General features: G+C 38.8%; 2 protein-coding genes across 2 annotated transcripts; both read left to right on the plus strand.

Moving 5' to 3' along the window:
- The first annotated feature begins 977 nt into the window (after window positions 1-977).
- Window positions 978-2,685, plus strand: LOC136243801 (solute carrier family 25 member 36-A-like). Its single transcript, XM_066035412.1, has 8 exons — window positions 978-1,233; window positions 1,290-1,353; window positions 1,406-1,518; window positions 1,570-1,754; window positions 1,803-1,869; window positions 1,920-2,017; window positions 2,131-2,332; window positions 2,383-2,685. The coding sequence occupies exons 1-8, from the start codon at window positions 1,187-1,189 to the stop codon at window positions 2,537-2,539; spliced, it is 933 nt and encodes a 310-aa protein (XP_065891484.1). The 5' UTR covers window positions 978-1,186; the 3' UTR covers window positions 2,540-2,685.
- Window positions 2,686-2,703: 18 nt separating this feature from the next.
- Window positions 2,704-18,022, plus strand: LOC136243799 (uncharacterized). Its single transcript, XM_066035411.1, has 10 exons — window positions 2,704-2,877; window positions 4,426-4,554; window positions 5,099-5,188; window positions 5,409-5,489; window positions 9,639-9,869; window positions 16,825-16,917; window positions 16,961-17,066; window positions 17,120-17,205; window positions 17,251-17,343; window positions 17,936-18,022. Exons 1-10 carry the CDS (start codon window positions 2,764-2,766, stop codon window positions 18,020-18,022), a joined length of 1,110 nt encoding a protein of 369 aa, XP_065891483.1. The 5' UTR covers window positions 2,704-2,763.
- The last annotated feature ends 1,890 nt before the right edge of the window (window positions 18,023-19,912 follow it).

A 19,912-nucleotide genomic window follows, 5' to 3' on the forward strand; every position in this document is an offset into this window, starting at 1 on the left:
TGGAGAGTCCTGCTGATTAACAATAAATAATGTGCTTGTGATGAGCTAGTAACCATCTTTATGCATATGGAGGATTTCTACTGCTCCATGTGATCGAGGCTGAATGGTTACCAGAAATTTTGAGTGGATAAGCCAGACAGCAATGGGTTTTTTTTGGTCTGACTTGTCTGGTAACATGATACATCCAATAGCTACTCGTGCAGCAGCTATAAGCTGTTAATTAAATGATGATGAGACTCGGACATCTTATTTTGTTAAGACAATATACAACACCATACCTAGACTCATAGATACATACCATGCACTGATACCCACAGGGTGGACAGTACAGGTCAGGAGCCCTGGCAAGACTTCATATTAAACTTTAGCATGCAGAAAGTTCAAACTGATAGATCCCAGTCCGGGGAGGCTCTAGAATTAAAAATTCTGCCAGTAGCTACTGATTGACCTTCTAACGAATCGGGCATATTCATAATAACATAGATACTCTAGAGTATCTATGATAATAATCACAGAATCATGATTACGAGTCAGTTGTGGAAAAGTTTATTCATAGCACTTGTAAGGTTTGAGGTTGATGCTGGGAAGGTTTGAGGTTAAGAGTCCGTCAGGACTAGTTACTTGCCTACCACACCGTTTTCGAGATTTTTTTCCCCGAGGCGATGGCGAAACTAATGTAGTCTAATCACCATCGGAGTCTACTATCAACAGTTAATAACCGGGCTATCGTGATCTCTCCTTTTGCTGTATCCATAGATAGTATATTCTCCGTACCGGGTACTATCTATGCTGTATCCTTCTGTAATCATTTCGTTTGGTTGCAATAACAAATGTGTGATTAGCATAATAAAGATAATAGAATAACTTACATATTTACCTCTTTTGTTTTACTACATCCGCAACAATCTACACCTATTAACACGTGCTTTGAACATGGTAGACACTATTTGTTCACGTGTGGCGCATTGGCATTGGCGGCGTCACCAAGGTTTCAACATAATTAAATTCAACCATTTTTTTTGTATTTCTTTACCTCGTGTTCGTCATTTTCTCAACGCTGTCACTATCTCCCTGACTGGGATGCCAATACTTTTGTGGTGCTCCAAACACATCTGCGCCCGGTTTGTTTACTTCAGTGGATGTTGGGGCGTAATCGCTAACACTTACTGTGATTGTTAACTTCGCTATGAGTAGTAGTGATATTAATCCCATACTACATTTCTTCATTGGAGGGTGAGTAAATTCCATCCCCTTGCCTTTAGCGTGTTAGAAAGATAACTCTTTACTAGTGTGGCTGGGGCTGCTGGTGCTATCGCTACATCTCCTTTGGAGTTTTTAAAGACACGTTTACAGGTACACTTTTTTTAGTCCCAGAGAAAGCCAAGTGATAAGTCTTGCTTTCCAGTCAACCACAGGTCAGCAGTTCTTCGCTAATGGCTGTAGACACAAAGCTTTAAATTCATTACCAGTCCGGTTTGCCTCAACAAATGGAAGTGTCACCATTGTACAATACTTTGGGTGAGTATTACAGTTAGTGTGTTGTTCAGTGTCCACTTATTCTGTGTACAGACACATCTACCGGGTGGAGGGAGGAATCATGGCATTTTACAAAGGTCTTCGTCCATCTTTAATGGGCATCATCCCCGCAAGAGCTGTCTATTTTGTTTCTTACTCTCACTACAAACAGTTCTACAACAGAATTTGTCGTGTGCCCAACAGCAACAAGGTCCATTTGCTTTCTGCCATATCAACTGGTATGTGTAGTTTGTTTACGGTGTAATGTTATTTTACAGCCTATCTAGGTCTTACAATGAGTACGATCACTTCACCATTGTGGGTAATAAAAACTAAAATGCAACTTGACACTAGGTAAGGTGAATATGATGTTGTGCTGTATTTCTAGACCCTTGTTCTTACAGAGCTGGTAAATCTTCTCCCATTATACATTACATTCAACACATCTGGAGGAGAGATGGCTTCAGAGGTCTTTACCGAGGATTAACAGCTTCTTATGCTGGTAATTGTGTTAATAACTACTGTGTATATTGGTACATCTGGTCGCTTTGTGTCTTTGTTAACACATTCTATTGTATTGGCTACTGCTGACTGCTTATTGTGTAACTTTTATAGGGTCACTGGAGACTGGTGCTTATTTTGTCGTGTATGAAAGGCTAAAGATCTATTTTGCCAACAAGCAACATTCCAACTTGCCGTCATACATAGACTACTTCTTGGCTGCTTCAGCAGCTAAACTAACAGGAGTTCTGTTATTCTATCCTCATGAGGTTATTAGAACAAGATTAAGGCAGGATAGCTTTGCTGGGCACAGACAGTAAGATTTAGCCAGAAATGTATTCAGGTCACTTATTCCCTGACTATTAGGTACAGGTCTTTTGTACAGACATTATTGAAGGTGTGGAGTGAAGAAAGACTGGCTGGTCTATATGGTGGAATGTCACTACATTTACTAAGAGCTGTTCCTAATACCGCTATCACTTTCCTCACCTACGAGGCCATTGTTTCTCTAGTGAACTTTTAAATTGGCATTGTATTTTTATGTAAATAGCTTTTCAAGGCAAACGTATGGCACCACACATCCTTGTTACCTTATACAAATTGTGTTGTGGTAATTACTGTGTGTTTTGTGTGCGATTCTTTTTATTCCCAAAATTATTTGTAACTTGATGATGCAAGCGCGTCTGCTAAATTCCCCCACTGTCGCGTGATCTCATAGTTTTCACCACGTGTCTGGGTTTAGCGCACATGGAGGCGAACGAGAAGAGTGTCTTGGGTCCATTCTGGGGACTGGCATCGAACGACAATGTGAAACAGTTGCAGTCTGCTAAAGAGTTGATCGTGTTGTTGAGGAATTCTCAGGTAATCTCGTTACACTTGATTATCCCTCGGATTATCCTTCATCTGGTTGTTAGCGCACCCCTATCCCTTTATCCCGGCCCATAGATATTATAGCTTTCTATAATATCTATGCCTTGCCTACCACCCCCAGCACAAAGATAGCACGTGCTGGACAATTGAATTAGAAAAGACCAGATGACTATTAATAATAAAAACTTTAAAAGTCCCTGTACTCATCGATGTGACCCATCTCATCCCTGTATGTATGCGTGCATAGAAACCCGAACATCAGTTAATTACATGCTGCACACATGGTCATGACTGGGTAAACTGCAAGACAAGGGTTCAACTAGATCATTGGATGGTACAAGATTGCTACCATATAATCTAGTTACTACATGCACACTAGACTAACTGGTACTAAGGATGTGGTCAGCTTCAGTGACAGCAGTGCAAGGAGCAGTCACTATCAACAGTCAGGATCGAAATCTGAGTCAGTCAATCAAGTGTGTAATTTCAACTGAATGATGCAATCAGTCAAGCATCTAAGAATGTTAACTTGTAAGAATTTATGGGATGTGTGTGAGGTGGTGGTCAAGGCCCATTTTCAAATGAAATCAACAGATCAAGATATAGTATTCTCAAATAGTGATCGTGGTTGCATAATTTGATTGACTTATTGTTTTAACTCCATGCAATCGGCTAAGCCATTTTTACTTACAAGAGTGGTAACAGCACACAGTCACAAAATACAAAAACAAGATGAAAACACAAAAAAACAAAATAGTACAGCACCGGTGACAAGTAAACTGAGCTAATAGTACCTTGTAGTGTCATGTAGAATGCAAAAAAAGTGGTAAATGCCAAACCAGTTTTGGAATGAGTTGCCCTTATTGCATCCTTTGCTCTACTGGTCTAAAAGTTGTCAGGAAGAAATAGTAGTGGAGATTACTAGCAGCTAGCACACATCATTGCTATAAATGTTAATGTAATTCACACAGAGCATGTTGGGTTATTTGAATCTGTGCACAGGATCATTGTAACAGCGGTAGCATCTGTCATACCTTAATATAGTTTGTTATGGCAGATAGTGATTTTACAGAACACATGGCAGAAGCACCATGCACATAATAATTGAGGGGTGAACATCTGTCAGATCTAATTTATTCTGGGAATTATTAGTTCATAGACCACAAGGAGGAAGTGCTACCCACGACAAAGCCGTAGTACAGTATGGAAGTGTTAAGGACACACCAACTGAGTGCTTGTTATTACCTGCATGGGCTCTGTGTACTAATAGTGTGTCCAGCTCGCTTAGTTTTGTCTGGAAGAAGATTTATTGGTACTCCACAACTAAATTGGTAATATAGAATTATAATGTGTTTCTCTGTGCATCCACAAAAGGGTATACAGGTGATAATATCTAATTATTTGTTATGATGGTTTCTATTGGTTACATAGTCTACAACAACAGTGACACCATTAATTTTGCTAATATGCAACATCAATTAAATGTGTAGTAATTGAGTCTGTAATTCACTGTAACTGTGTCACTGTGTTTGTTTACAGGATGAGCATGAGTTGAGCTCTGGTAGTGGCCTGTGTGATAACCTGTCTTATTCTGTGGAGAGACTTGTCAGAGGACTGTCTTCTAATCGTGATGGAGCCAGACAAGGATTTACTGTTTGTCTTACCGAAGTAGGTATTACTAGTGTAACCGAATGTGCACAACTGTCTAAGGGGAAAATGATTTTTTACTTCGATGATGATAGCATTTTTTCTAAAATTTCGGCTTAAAATTATGACAAAGGATATAGAGCATGAATGGATGATGTCAAGACGTACTAATAAAACATGACACCTTGAAATATAAGTGTCTATGCAATGATATATTGTAGACAACAAGTGACTTTGAAAAGTGTTTTGACTTATTCCAAATGCCACACATGTGATGAATAACCCTGCTTTATTTTCCAAGCAGTATTGTTAATAGAAATTTTGACAAATGCTTTGTACACGAGGTCTTGAATTGCAGGACCACCACACATACAATACCTTTTGGCCAGTAATTTCATAGTGTTCATCCATTGTGCTAGCAACACAACCAACATCTTGGCTGAGGAGTACATGTTTTGTGCCTTGCATACATAAAAACAGTTGGCTATATACACAGAATTACTTGAAAGCTTTTGTGTTTATTTTGATATTTTTTGTTTTTGTTTTTTTTTTTTTTTTTTTTTAGGTTCTCTCACTGTTTGATTGTGTTTCAGTTAATGAAGTACTGCAATTAGTTGACAAGCACCTCATGATTACTGGCAGTGCTAGAGCTCAGGTTAATGTTTGATTGTTCTATTAGAATGCTTGCTGTTTATGAGGGTTATTGTATTAGAGTAGTGTGTACTGGATATTCAAAGGACACCAGACACTCAGTTAAAGTCTCACAATACCTTTTAGTATGTAAATTGAAAATTAGGAGCACCTTGATAGTCAGCCCAATATTTTTTGATCTTGAGTTACCCATGTTGTTATTTTATCATACCTTATCGTATTAGGAAGAAAGAGGAGCATATTTTGGTCAAGTATGTGCCCTCCTAACCATTGTTCGGTCAGGGAGAATTCATGGTGTATCACTGGTATGTTAGTGTGCTTGTACATGTGTGGTGCGTATGGATTACAGGTTCAGTATACTATAACATTGTATCTTGATATAACTGGGCGTGTGCCCAACAATCACCTGTGAGTACTTCACTGAGGCTGTTTTGTTCTTTTCATGAACATATGTGTGTCTATCAACGTTCATATAAGTTATATAAGGTTTCTGTTACACATCAACTGAGATCATAATATTTACTATAACTCTTGTTGTGTGAAGCTTAAAATGGTAAATATTGTCATTTGGGAGTGTCAATGTGAATGGTGTGTGTTAATCAGAGCAATAGTTGAACAGAGAACAGTGCTTCAAAACAGATAGAGCTAAGCTACTGCTAAAAATAATGCAAATCCACTTAGTTTTTATGACCAATAATGCCTTTACTGAGCAAGCTATGCATCTTTGACAATCTCAAGTGTTATATAAAAGATTTAGTATACCTCTTTGTAGTCTGTCACCCTGTCAAGAAGTTTGAGGCTAAATTTACAACAGGTATAACTAGTTCTACTTTAATAAAGCTTCTACTGTAATAAGTTCCATGTTTTATACTGTATTCATTTTTGCGGTGCAACAAAGACTGACCAATCTGGGGGGAAGGAAGGGTCTTTGTATAGCTGGGATATAGTATAACACTGTTTCTGTACAAGCCAACAAAGGTGTCATGGGAATGCAGTTATTTTGACAGCCAATTTGGATGTTAACACATGTACTTGTATACTCTTGTAACTTTGTAGCCATTACCATTAGATAGAATTCGCTAACACCACATCACTAACCATAAATTTCAGTACCAAGTACAGTGGAACCTCAGTTATCCAAACCCCTTTGGACCAGAAGTGGTCCATAAATCTGAAAAGTCCGTATCTCTGAAACTGTGTATAAATAACCTTAAAATAGTATGAAGAAAAATCAGTATTTTAACTACCCTAATAGAACAGTCACTACTCTAATAGAGCAGTCATTTCCGTGGTTCTGTTAACCAAGAATCCAGATAAGTGGGGTCCAGATAACTGAGGTTCCACTGTATCACTAACATCTCTGCTGTTAGACCGCCCAAAGAGAGTAGCTTATCCGCCATTACTCTACACCCAGTACTGTGGTCAGTTATATATCCCATTGTGCATCAAACAATAATCTGTCTTCATTTCACATGTTTCCCTTATAATAACACATTCTTCCATACTTGAAAAATAACTTGGTCCCAATATTTGATATTTCCATTAATTGGCATTTGGACAATGGACTGTTATGTATGTTGAATGGCTGTCTGCTTTCTCTCAAGATTTTTTTACAATTTGTAGACATGAATATAAAGATTTTTATGTATTGCGTTGATTGCAGTATCACACAAGCTTTTGCCAAAATATTATCCCCAAATTCTTGAATAAGCAAAATTTGCATTTTTAACTACTACATATATAGTAAAAAATAACTAGTATATTAAGTTTAAAAATGAAGTCGGGATCCAAGCAATAAAAAGTAGTGAAACTAGAGATGAATGATAGTAGCTATTACAACATAACTTGGTGGGAAATCCCTACTTCGGCATTGAACACAAGATGATTGTTATTTGTGGCATCTATGCTGCTTAAAGAAAGTGTTGATACGGAAAATTGACGCCTCGATATGGTTTTGTTGGATAAAGAAGAAGACAAGCAGCCTGATTGAAGATAAAGAAAAGACAAGGCGCAGAGGGCCTACACTCATCGGAACCCCAAAAGGCACATCCCACTGGTGAGTTTGTTGTTGTTGCATAAAATGGTGACCGTTCACTGCTTCGTTTGGGCTCTAGGCTTGCGACTAGTGAATGAGTAAGAGAGGAGAGAGTGAGTGAGTGAGTGAGTGAGTGAGTGAGTGAGTGAGCGAGCGAGTGAGAGAGAGTGAGTGAGTGAGTGAGTGAGTGAGTGAGATGAAATGAAATTTCAAGTATTGGAGATTTTAAAAAAAATTCTATATCTGGTCACCAGTAAGTGTTTTCTTGTTTTTAATGCTGTATTTCATGTTAGATGGATTAATATTATTCCATAAAGGTGATTTTCGTGGCATAAGATGTCTCTAGGATGATTTTTAAAGGCAGCATTTAGGTGGTGCGCATCATTTTCTACCAATCAAAATTGGTAGCATTTTTTTGATAACTGCTCTGTCCCAACCATTGTTGTCCTGTACACCACTATGAATGAAAACTCATAACTTAAAAATTGAGTAATGATATACCATAACAATGTAACACAACAGCTGTGATAATTAGTGATTCACTTACATGTAAAATGTGTTAATTAAAAGCATACTTCATACAAAGTGCAAATTGGTTAACATATGGTACAACTGAGAATTTCAAGGGCTTCAGAATAACTTGACAGTAAATATGTGGTCTATTTTATAGCTGGCATAGCATACTGTGTCAATAACATTAATCATTAATAGACTCATTACAGTCAGCATCATATTCAGTGTCTACAGAGTATATATACTCTTTGACTTAGGTGATGTCTTGATCATTCACAGGAGGAGGAATTAACACTGGCTGAAAATTAACAAGTATACGCACACACTTGGCTCTACTGGATAACGTGATAGGTAGAGTGCCTTTGGTATATTGAAATTATAGCTCTTTCAGAGGCTGTTTTGTGACCATCAAGCGCTTCTTTAGGAAGTTTAGTATGATCTTCCAAAATAGTGAAATCTTTAGATCAGCATCGATTAGGTTAAGTTGATCTTGAATAGTAAATTCACAGTCTGACATAACAGATATTCCTTGCTTCCCTTTTAGCTTCTCCACTACTCCAGACACACAAGTTAGCTCAATGTCTGAAATAGACCCCATGTATAATAAGAGAAAAGCTTATGGCACCATTTGGTGTGCATCTCGTTATAAATTTTTAAGGTGTTGTGAGTTTGCAGCTGCCATCACTTCATCTAAAACTCAGCAAGCTTCACAAGAATTTGTTTTGTTCTCCTGTTGTACATGCTAAGAAGCATATGCAATGACCAGCTCTACAGAAGAAGATACACCACCCACTGGTGTTATTCCAACCCTATCTGTGTTGTCAGCCCCTGTTGGAGAGCCATATTTCTCAGACAACTGTGTGTATGAACTACAAGACTCAGGTGACCGGTACAGTACCAGTCATAGTGTATGTATGTAATCCAGCTTAGGTACCATCAGTTGTGGAGCATCTAGTTAAAGTGCTCCATGTCCTAAAGATAATCATACTGATGAAAGAGCAATAATACAGACAAGTATTACAAGCAGACAGTAAAATACAATTGACAAGCAAAGGCCAAAGTGTTTCAGATTGGATACACCTGTTGTAGAATTGGCCACCATGGTAACTTAATTAAGACTTAGTGAAGTATAAAAATCAGGTCAACAACTTGTGAATTAGCACTGAATTATAGCCTCACAATTAACAACCTTTCGTTCTTTTATATGACTGCCTGTTTGTATGAAATAGTTAGCAATACATATGGCTGCCAGCATCAGTGGTAGCGGTTGCAACATCGCACTCTGGAAGCAACATCACAAACTAATTATGTCATCACAGTCTATCTGTTTTGTTCCATCATCTAAAATGGATAGGCCTATTGAAAATAAAAGCAAAGAAATTAAGCTGGTTTATATTTCATGACTGTACATCCTCAATTATCCAAACACTCAGTTATCCAAACAGTAGAAATGTCTGTTCTATTTAGGTACTTCTCTATGTATTTTATTAGAGTAATTAAACAGGGCTCTGTAATCTATATATATAAATAAGTGGGCATTGATTATCCAACCTTTTTGATTATCTGAACATGTCTAGATACCAAGGGGGTCAATAACTGAGTGAGCACTGTACAATTTCGTGTCAGTTTGGTACGTGGGGTACTGAAATGGAGGATGTTTGCAGAGTAAAAACCATTACTTTAGAGAACAGAGTTATTTGTTTAAAAATTGCATTTTCTTTCTTCCTGTTAACCTACTTATGATTTGGCGTGCCAGCTTTCTTTGCAGCTTAACACACAACTGTGTTTCTAATGTATGTAGTATTAGAATTAGTTAGAGTATGCTGTATATAATAAATGAAATGGTTGTTTATCCACTTATTTTAACCATAAATGTATATTATGGCTTGTATATTTTTTTCTATAGGACACCATTTGTGCTTTACTCAAGCGGCTTCACATACTGGCCAACAAGAAGTTGTACCTTAGAGAGGTTGGCATGGTGGGGACTGTGCAGTTAATCAGAGAGGTGGGATCAAGATTATCATTTGATGAAAACATCTTGCCACTCTATAAACAACTGATTGAGGGAGGCTGGGAAAAATGCACACCAGATGCTTTGTACCTGTTGTTAACCTTACTGGAGATCTATTCAAAGGTACAGTTTATCTTCTAATGTAACAAATAGCGTGTGTGACTAATAATTAACCTACTAAATGTCATAGACACCATAAGGCACAAGAGTTATATGCTGTATGTATTATACCAGTACCACTACACAAATACAGTTAGGCTGTGAAAAATGGTGCAGCCTTAAAAAGCCTGGGTGAAAAAAGTTGTGAAATCAAAGGTGACGGCCAACAAATGGCTGGAATGATGTTAATGCTAATAAATTTTTAACAGTGCACACCATTCTTAGGATTAACATCATTGCAGCCATTTCTTGGCCACCACCTTTGCTTTTTTCACCCAGGAATTTTAACCTACGTGCAAACACAAGTTTAGCTCCTTACACTTGTTTGCTTACTTTTTGTACATGTAGCGTAATTCTGACAATGCATACTGCATCAGAGGAAAGAATGGTGCTGGCCAGACATTATAAAAATCAATTAAGTGATGTAACTCATGCCCCAACTATCAATTACTGAAAAACAATGTGGCCATAACCACTTCATTTCCAGCTTTGTTCCACCTGCTATACAGCATTATAAATGAAGAGCAGTTTGAGGATGGCTCTGCAATCAATCCAGGAATAAATGCTCACCCAGATTATCAGTTACTGAGAAGTGAACTATTACAAAATACAAATGAAGAACAGTATGAGAAGTGTCTTTGCAATCTATCCAGTCACTATGAAAATCTTGGGCGATTCTAGGTGCACCAAAGCCATCACGTGCACTATTGCAAATCAACACCTATGTGGTGCTGCAGTTGGCAAATAGGTGCATCGCAGGCTGAAGCATTGTCGAACGGTGAAGAGGCCAAGTTTGTGGTTTGAATTATGCTTAGCTGGAGGCATCAGTTAGTTAGTCAGTTAGCAAAAAATTCAATTAAATAAAAAATTTCATAGAAACTTGTTGAAGGTATTTTTGGGTTTAATTATGCTTAACCAATACAGCCAAGGTGGTATGAAGAAGTGAAGCTGGTGGTATTATTTTCAAGCAGGAATGATTCATGATCCCTACCATACAGTACTACCAATATCTATATAATAATTCTCTAACTCTCTTCCAGCACTTCCCCTTCGTTCTTAGTCGGATTTCAATCGGATCGGTACCATTCAAATCTAAAATTTGAGGCGAATCTTGGTGGCGATTCGTTAAACTACGGGAAATATCCTTTAGACCACCGTAGCTACCCGAGGATGACACGAATTTGTCCAAAACTTTCTGCACACCCTTATCGTGTTACCAGCCTTTCCCATCCCAGCTTACACTAGACGTTTCTCTCCCCCTGTGGATGACAGAACGAGAAACGGAAAATCGAGACCATAAAATTTTTAAACAAAAACTCCTCCCTGGTTTTTCCCCCGATTAGCTTCAAACTCGCTAGACCAACTACCCGTCTAGATCAATGTGTCATAAGGTGGTTTTCACGTCTATCATTACGTACTAACCTTGGTTGCGAGATACTTATCACTGTTAATGGGTTTACGATATGCGTGTATGATATTCTGGTATACGCGCGTTGCCAATAGAAATCAGATGACGTCATGGTCTAAAAGCTTACAATGACATAGGGTCAATCACTTTTTCATGATTTAACCAATCACATCAGCAAATTTGATGATGTGATCTGATGTGTACGCTATCATCCGGCAAACACAGCCACCAGTATAAAAGGAGAGTTTCGTAGTGGGTGTGGCCAGTTTACAACTACTTGACAGAGAGACTACACAAGAAAGACTCACCGGGACTCACACTCTGTACCCTGCTGCGCTCATTACAAGGATAGACATCCTGAGGCCTACACCGCTGTGCACTAGATGAAGTATAGCTACTGCGACAAGAAGACAAGCAGGTCAGGGATGCCTAAAACGGAGGATTACCAGCACACCTCTGCATTGGAGAAGGAAACAGTCAATAAGGGAGAGTTTCGTAGTGGGTGTGGCAAGTCTATGAGCGATGATTATTTCTATCAAGCTACTTGACAGAGACTATACAAGGAAGACTCTCCGGAAATACACACTCTGTACCCTATAGACAGACCTAAAACGGAGGATCACTAGCAACACCACTGCAAGGGAGAAGGAAACAGTCAACAAAGGATAGTTTCGTAGTGGGTGTGGCAAGTTAACGTGCGATGATCACTCCAACCAGGCTGCCTACAATGACACACTCGCACCCTGCAGGATGACACCTTTGTGAGGGAGGAAGAACGGAAAATTACGTTCAACTACTCTAATAGAACATGCATCTACCTTACCAGTTGACAAATCATGGGGACAAGATCATTTAGTTGCTATTGCAGTCTTCAATGTGTAGGGAGACACAGACACATTTTTACTCCTTGGTAACTCTACAGGAACAACTGAAACTTCCAGAAGCTCTATTACTTTATATCCATTTAACTACCCTAATAGAACACACATGAACAACCACTCTTCAGAAGGATTCACCTGGGCTATACTAATAAAATACAACTCTTCTCTATCCTAAAACACATTCTGGTGTTGACCTTGCTCAGTACTGCTGATTAACTTGAATACCCCTTATTCAAAACTTTACTGCATACACACTTTGTCATGCATTAAGTAAACAACTCAACAACATGACTAGAATGTAGAAACGGAACCCCAATTCAGTTACTCAAATTGACAACACTAAATATATACCTCTATATGTGACAAATGCAAGTTGAATTAGAATATAGCTCATTGTGGTGATGCACTAGCTATTGGTAAACTGATCCTCATACCACACTCAGACACTTTATGTTAGTTCATGCAACATCATCCAAATGAAGTAGAGTTCATGCCAATTGTGGTATTTGTCTGCTGCTCAAAACTAATTCTTTTGTGTATGTGCATGGTTGTAATGGGATCTGCATGAGTGCTGCACAGATACGCAGAAATTCCAATGCACAAGGCCAACCTACATTATAAAAACTATGACATCATTCACTCTTTGTTCATGAAGCCACCAACATTATAGCAAGATGTTAGTGCCACACACAATTGAAGAAATTATGTGTGCACATCAGTGGCTATGCGTAATCATGACTCCGTTGGTATGTAATGATTTGATTACTCCTTAATCATTGGTAATGATCAAATTTAAGTGTATTCACACAATAGCACATAACAATTGTCTTAGTATCACGCACATTTTGCGTGGGTACACCTAGTCTATCTATAGTTTGCATCATATAGTTCAATTTGGTGGGTACTATCTAGATAACAAAAATTCACCAGCTATAGGGATGATATAAATCAGTAGTAGAGATTGTAAAGATTTGGGCTTTCTGGCTCAAAAGATATCATCTACATCATATAGTACAATATTACTGTATAGTAGGGACATCGAAGGTGTGGGGGTGATCCGTGATATAATATAACCCAAAAACCTGCCACGATTTTTCCTGACAATGACATGACAGTATTGGTTGGGTAAAACCAAGCCCAAAAGTCTCTTCAGATCGACCCGAAACGTTTACGTCAAGTTGCTACAGATTATTTTTTTTTTTTACGTATTTAACAGAATTTTCTACTACCTGCCTGCCCGTCCGCCCGCCTGCCTGACGCCTTCAGTCAAGCATAACAGAAAACTGACTACAGCTACAGCCCTAATTCTTTTGCAGAAACGTTCCTAGTTCACTTAAGAAAAAACCTTTGGTATATTGATAAACATACAATACTTGCGCTATTGTCTTACCTTTTATCCTTCTTTACCATGGCCATCAGTCAAGGTTCTACCGCTGAGTGTTAATAGACAACAGTAAAATTTCCGTGTATATTGCATCAAACTATTCAAATGCACGTGGTCACCAGTTGCACCAAACTATTTGAACACACACATACATGACTCACTGTTGATATAGTCCCGTGCCTAGACCCCACCCACTGCATGTTGAGTAGGTTCTGGTGACTTACGCTACGTTTCTGGGCCCACTGCCATATTGTTTATGCGTTTGTATCCATGGTTCCAGTTGGCCATCTTTATCGTTCTAGCCTATCAAATCGCATTACAGCTGAATTAAAGTGACTGATTGGTCAGAAAGAAAGGAAAAAAATGGCGTAAGGCCCAAAACTGTTGTGTTTGTCACCAGAACCTACTCAACCAGTGGGTGGTGTCTCGGTATGAGACTACTGTTGATATTGATCAGAGAGAGCAACTCACGGCGAACAATATAGCAATGTGTAAGTCAATAGATGTAGTTTTTTTATATAACATTGTTAAACCGAGTTGGGTCATCCAGGTCCCGCTTTACAGATTATTTGGGTCTGACCCCACGTGCTAAATTAAATGTGGACGTGTTACTACACATCATAGTGTAACCCTGCTTCTTTCGTGAGCCACACCCACTTAAGTAAATTACTGTCTGTAGACATATGGTAGCCACACCCATTCATCGGTCCGTAGATATGCATGAATCCACCTCCATTATTGTCTGCAGGCTTATGTAGAGCCACACCCACTGATCAGTTGTTATTGTATGAGTCATATTCTAGTATAATATAGTGCTGTGATTAACACCGTGAAAAGCAAGCTATTTATTAGTGGTCATGAACTTGCAAAAAAAACTTCACAAACAAGTACAAGAAAAAATTAGCAATTTTAATTTAGAGTAGGGACAGTGTATAGTGCTGCAATAAAAGGTACTGAAACAAGCTGGATCGGAGTAGTATGTAATGTCCAAATACTGTAAAACAATAAGAAGTGTACTGTCCTAATTTTTTCTTGTACTTGTATATATAGTAGCCTCACTTTTTGTCCCCAGAGCAACAACTAAAGTTTCTATTTCTACTGACTGATTGACCAACTAACTAGCTAGCTAATGCAAGCTTAAATACTTTGCAGTTGCTATTGACACCATATTGTCTTTGTCAATAAGCGCCACTAAATGCCACTGTAAGCAACCCAAGCATCAAGCACACTATTTTTATGAAGGTAAGTTTGGTGAGTTTGAGGCAAGCAAGGGTTGGAGGGAGTAAACAACCAAAAACTTATGAAAGACATCATTATGCTTAACAGGAAAACTTCAGTGTGTTAGCATTGTGGTTAGGGTCAGGTTCAGCCTAGGTTTCTTCTTCACTAATCTTCTGAAATATAGCCTTTTTGACAAGGTAGAGAAGAAAAGGTGTCAGTGGCTGGCACTGGTAGTCAAAAGGTTAGCACGGTGGACTAGAGCATATGTAGTGAAGTTGATGTCAATACCGACGATCAGTGTCAATAGCCTCTGCCTAAATACTTATAGAGGCCCTTACTGTGTTAAAGTTGCTGGTGAAGTGGTTTTGTGAGAAGTTTGTGAATGATTTTACAACTGAAATTATAGTATAAATGTAGTGATTTTGCCTGATATGTACACACTCATACTTAGGCCTGTACATGGTATGTACATATCAGGCAAATCACTCATGCCCATGTTGCAACGATTACTTGTATAGTTTGATTCCTATTTAGTCACATTTGTTTCTAAGAAATGTACATACGCAAAAGTATATTTAGTTCCAAGCACAGTGTATATATATATTATATAATAAGAGAAAAAACATAAAGGTTTTTAGTTCCTTTTCGTGTCCAGGTAAAGGAAAAGTCAGCATTTAACGGAGGTAGATTTCAAGGTTATCAAACCTCACATCTGCATTATTGGCAAAGCAGCTGTGAATCTCAATGTAGTCTTCCATGTGAGTTGGCAACTTTGTATAAAACCATGGCTGTCCACTGCGCTTGCAGCTGAAGTTGGGGTAGTTGCAGTCCTTTCCTTCCCACAACCTGTGCTCATTGTGGAATTTGGTGGTGTCGCTATGATCATTGTACTTGTATAGGCCACTATCGCAGTAATAATTGTTGCCAAGGTAGAAAGGAATGGTCCAGTCATACTTGGGGGAAACATCAGGGCACAGCTCCCTCAACTTTCCTGGAGTCATCTTTTTCATGTCATAGTTCCTGTGCGCTCCAATCACATAGCTCCATAGATAGTATTCCTCTTTGCCATATGTGAAGTGGATTCCATCCATGTGGAACTTGGTATCCTCCAGGTCAAAAGGCCTGAAAGCAGATGGTGTGCCATACTGATATCCGCTTACTTTGGCACACACTTCATAGTATTGTCTTTCTTGAAGAGGAAAGTATGCTTTTGTACAATTATCATCACCTGCCTTTCTACAGAATGGTTGTTCATGTTTCCTATTGAAGACTGGATGATGTTCCTTGACAAAGCTATCTGGGCAATCCTGGGTTTGGTTCTTGACAAAGTTTAAGTAATAGAACTTCTCCCAGCCCTTCTCACCACAGATTTTCCTCTCCATTTCACAGTAGACCTTACGGTAGCTGTCAGGACCAGTTGTGATGTAGTAGTATCCCGATGGTGTGTCAGGAAATCTTGTTAGAATGTCCTTGCATGAGTTGAAGTAGTTGTACTTGCTGTAGTCACGTGCGTTTGGGTAGTTGTACTGATCAAATTGGTAGCGGTCATCAGGGCAGCGATTGTCATGCCATTGTCCAGCATTCCACCATGGTTGGTTATTCCATGGCTGGTTGCTCCAAGGCTGGTTATTCCATGACTGAAAATTGTTTGGATTGTAGGTAGGTGTTGAGCTGCACAGCTGGACTGTTAGCAGGAGGCCGAACAAGAAAGCAAGTTTCATCTTCTCTGACTGAATACTTACAAGTGCAGCTGTACTGAATGATTGCTTCTTTTATAATATCCACACATAAACCACCAACATGATGTATTACAATGAAGTGGCACCACCTCAGCTGTTTTGATGTGGTAGACACACCTCAGCACATTTTATTTATAGTAGTTCATTGTCTCTATGTTGAGATCGTAAAAGGGATGTCCAGTCTAGCTAAGTATGGTAATTTATCACCAGTCATGCCCACATCAGCTGCTTACTGTGCAATTTCTCTGATGGGTATTGTAAAAGGCGTACTATTGTGTTTTTACAGAATGAGACGTTGAAGAAGCTAGTTAAGAGCAAGTGGAATCACAAGTGGCTGCTACATCCTGACAACTTTGAATATCTTGCTACAGTATTGAAGGTACACTGCACATGATGTGTATATGACTTACTCTACTTTGTAGGAGTCCACATTTGCTCATCCCAGTGTCCATAGTGTGTGGCCTGTTGTACTTGATGCTGTGAGGAAGAAAGGTCACTTGACACTCTTCTGGAAAACTGTAGTGGATGGTATGGTGAACACAATGTGATTATACATCCTTGTATTAATGTGACCTTTGAAGAGTCAGTCATTGTATCATCCCATGAGCGCAAGTACCTCTCTTTCAAGTTGCTGGAGCTCCTGCTACCAACACTAGATGTTTCAGAGGTTAGTATGTATAATGTAGTTGTATTACATTATTATTGCCCACAGGTTGTAGCTGTGTTTACTCCAAATCTCCTAAGGTGCCTCAGAAACAACTTATCAGGGGCAGACAATTATTTGAACAAGGCAGCCAAGCATTTGGTGAATAGTTTAGCTGTCATTGTATTGAAGTGGCAGTATCAATGTGTTTATGTTATGTGGGATTGTGCATAAACTTCAAAACCTGATCGAGGTAGTGTAGTGAGTGACACTTTTAAACTTGCTGGCAGCCTGCTATAGCACCATGGAATCATATCATAGCTCTCTAACACAAGTGGGAGATTGTTAACAGCTTGACAAAATTCAGCCACAAGAATGATAGTACTATCCCATTATTGACCACAATGACAAGTGTTTGCATAATCAAAGGTCAATCTACTTCCTATTATAGGCGGTGACATAATATCATTTCTGAGTATATACCTTGCATAATTTGTTAACTCAGCACACTTGTTGCTACACCATTCTTCCAACCAATTGTTGGCCGTGCTGTTTGCTGTTGACAAAAGACCAACCTCAGCAGTTATGCAAAAAAGCTGGATAATAGAAGTGCACAGACTTTTAACATGCTTCTCTCATTAGGTCACTAGTATATGCATTGTTTATTTACAGCATGGCACAATCAAATGAAACACTAACATTATGGGTACATGGTTAGTTCCATTTAACCATATGATGGTATGTTTGTCCACAGGTTGGATGTATAGCAACTACCATAGGTGGGTCAACTGATAAGTCCATACAAGTTTCTTTTCTGCTACAACTACAAGCTCAGGGGTGAGGAAAGTTAATTAATTGGTTCATCTCATTATAACACCTTCACTTTAGCTATGTAAAACATTTTGACAATATCACCAAGTCCAGTCTGGTGGGAGACATAACTAACCAGGTTAGTAGATGAATGGGAACTTGTTCACTGATCATCTCATGATCTCACAGAAGTGTTGACACCCCAAGAACAGATTATACATCCATGTAAAATGTGTCCCCAGTGGTCTTGTCAGTACAGTGTACCATGCATTGTTTACCCTAGCTTAAGAACCTGGCATAAATGCTTAGTTTGTAGTATTACATCACAGAGTTATGACACACAGCTAACCCTCCTATGGGTATACTCAGTGTGTAGGTTGTGTACCCAGCTGTTGTAACACTGTCAGTATGTGGGCAGAATGACTAGACTAATACATTTTAGCTTGGTCTATTATTCTCTATGACTGATTGTATAATTATTCTGTCATGTATCATGTTGTGCTAACTGGGATGTGTTGTATTGTGTTGTACAGCTTGACAGTGGTGGTGTCCAGTTGTATGTTGAACATCTTTGGAACAAGTTTGTTTGTTGTCCGAGTGTTGAGGAAGATGTTGATGCACAACGACAACGTCTCCTGGACCAGGTACCATCATCATAGCTCAGGGAATTGAAAATTGTAATGTCATAATAGCAACTCCTTACTGGATATTGGTCATATGTAAAAATGATAGTCCACTTAACAATTTAGATTTGTAATATACTCATAATACTTATAAAAAGAAAAGTCTTTGTCCTGTGAGTAGGTTTGGACTGTCAGCAAGCATACTTCATAGAAGATTTTGTAAAATTAACAGAATGTAAGACACTTGCATATAACTTGAGAGATTAAGGTTTTTTGTAACACTTGAGGCAATATAGTTTATCATGTGATGAGTTTCAATCTTGTGTTCATAAAACATTTGCTGTCATATTAACTGGTAGCACACTCTTCATGTTTATTTTCCTTCTCCTACAGATGCTTTCTTTGTTTCGTAACTCAAAGCTAAAGCAGTTTAGTCCAGATCAGTGGATGATCTACCTTTTACAAATGATATTTCAGCAAGCGTTCTTTAGTGTGATCAAGGTCCCTAAGAAATCTGCACTACAAGTCAGTCACAATGGTCTAGTGTTTGCTATCAGTGTTGTCTGCCATAGCTGCAAGTTGCTGCCCCACCCATCAGCAGTGAATCAAGACAGCTTCTGCAGCAGAGATTTGTTAGCATGTTGGTCGATTTGTCTAATGTGCAACCACAAATTCAGACAGGTGTTTGCTACAGGTAGCATAATATGGCCCAACTAAACTTCCCGTACTGTTTGTGTAGGTGATGCCAAAACATCCAGAGGGTTACCAGGTACTGACCAGAATGGAGAGTACTTAGTGAGGCAGCTGATAGACTATGCCTATGGCATACTCAATACCTCCTCCAATTATGTTATTCCCATTGTTAAGCAAACAGCTGAGGTACCACTACTACTGTTGTGTTGTTACATGTATAGATATTCCGATGAAAATGCATGTTCAATTGCTTCTTGAATGTTTAGTTGGTATGTCACTTATAAAGTAAATTGGATTTTGTTGTTTATACAAGGTGCGTTCTTATTGGGAACAGCTAATGGAGACACTAAGGAATACAGACACTCCTAGGTCAACGACGTCACATGCTTTACAGCTCCTCATGTGTCATGCAGGACTTCAGTCATTCTATGATCAGTCTACTGGACTTGAACTGCTAAAGGCTAGTGTACACACACACACACATGCACGCACAAGCATAGACACACACACGCATAGATACACACGCACACAGACACACACATGCTTGCACAGACACACATACGCACGCACACAGACACACATGCACAGACAAACACACACAGACA

Source organism: Dysidea avara, chromosome 13 (assembly GCF_963678975.1).
Source record: "Dysidea avara chromosome 13, odDysAvar1.4, whole genome shotgun sequence".
NCBI lineage: Eukaryota > Metazoa > Porifera > Demospongiae > Dictyoceratida > Dysideidae > Dysidea > Dysidea avara.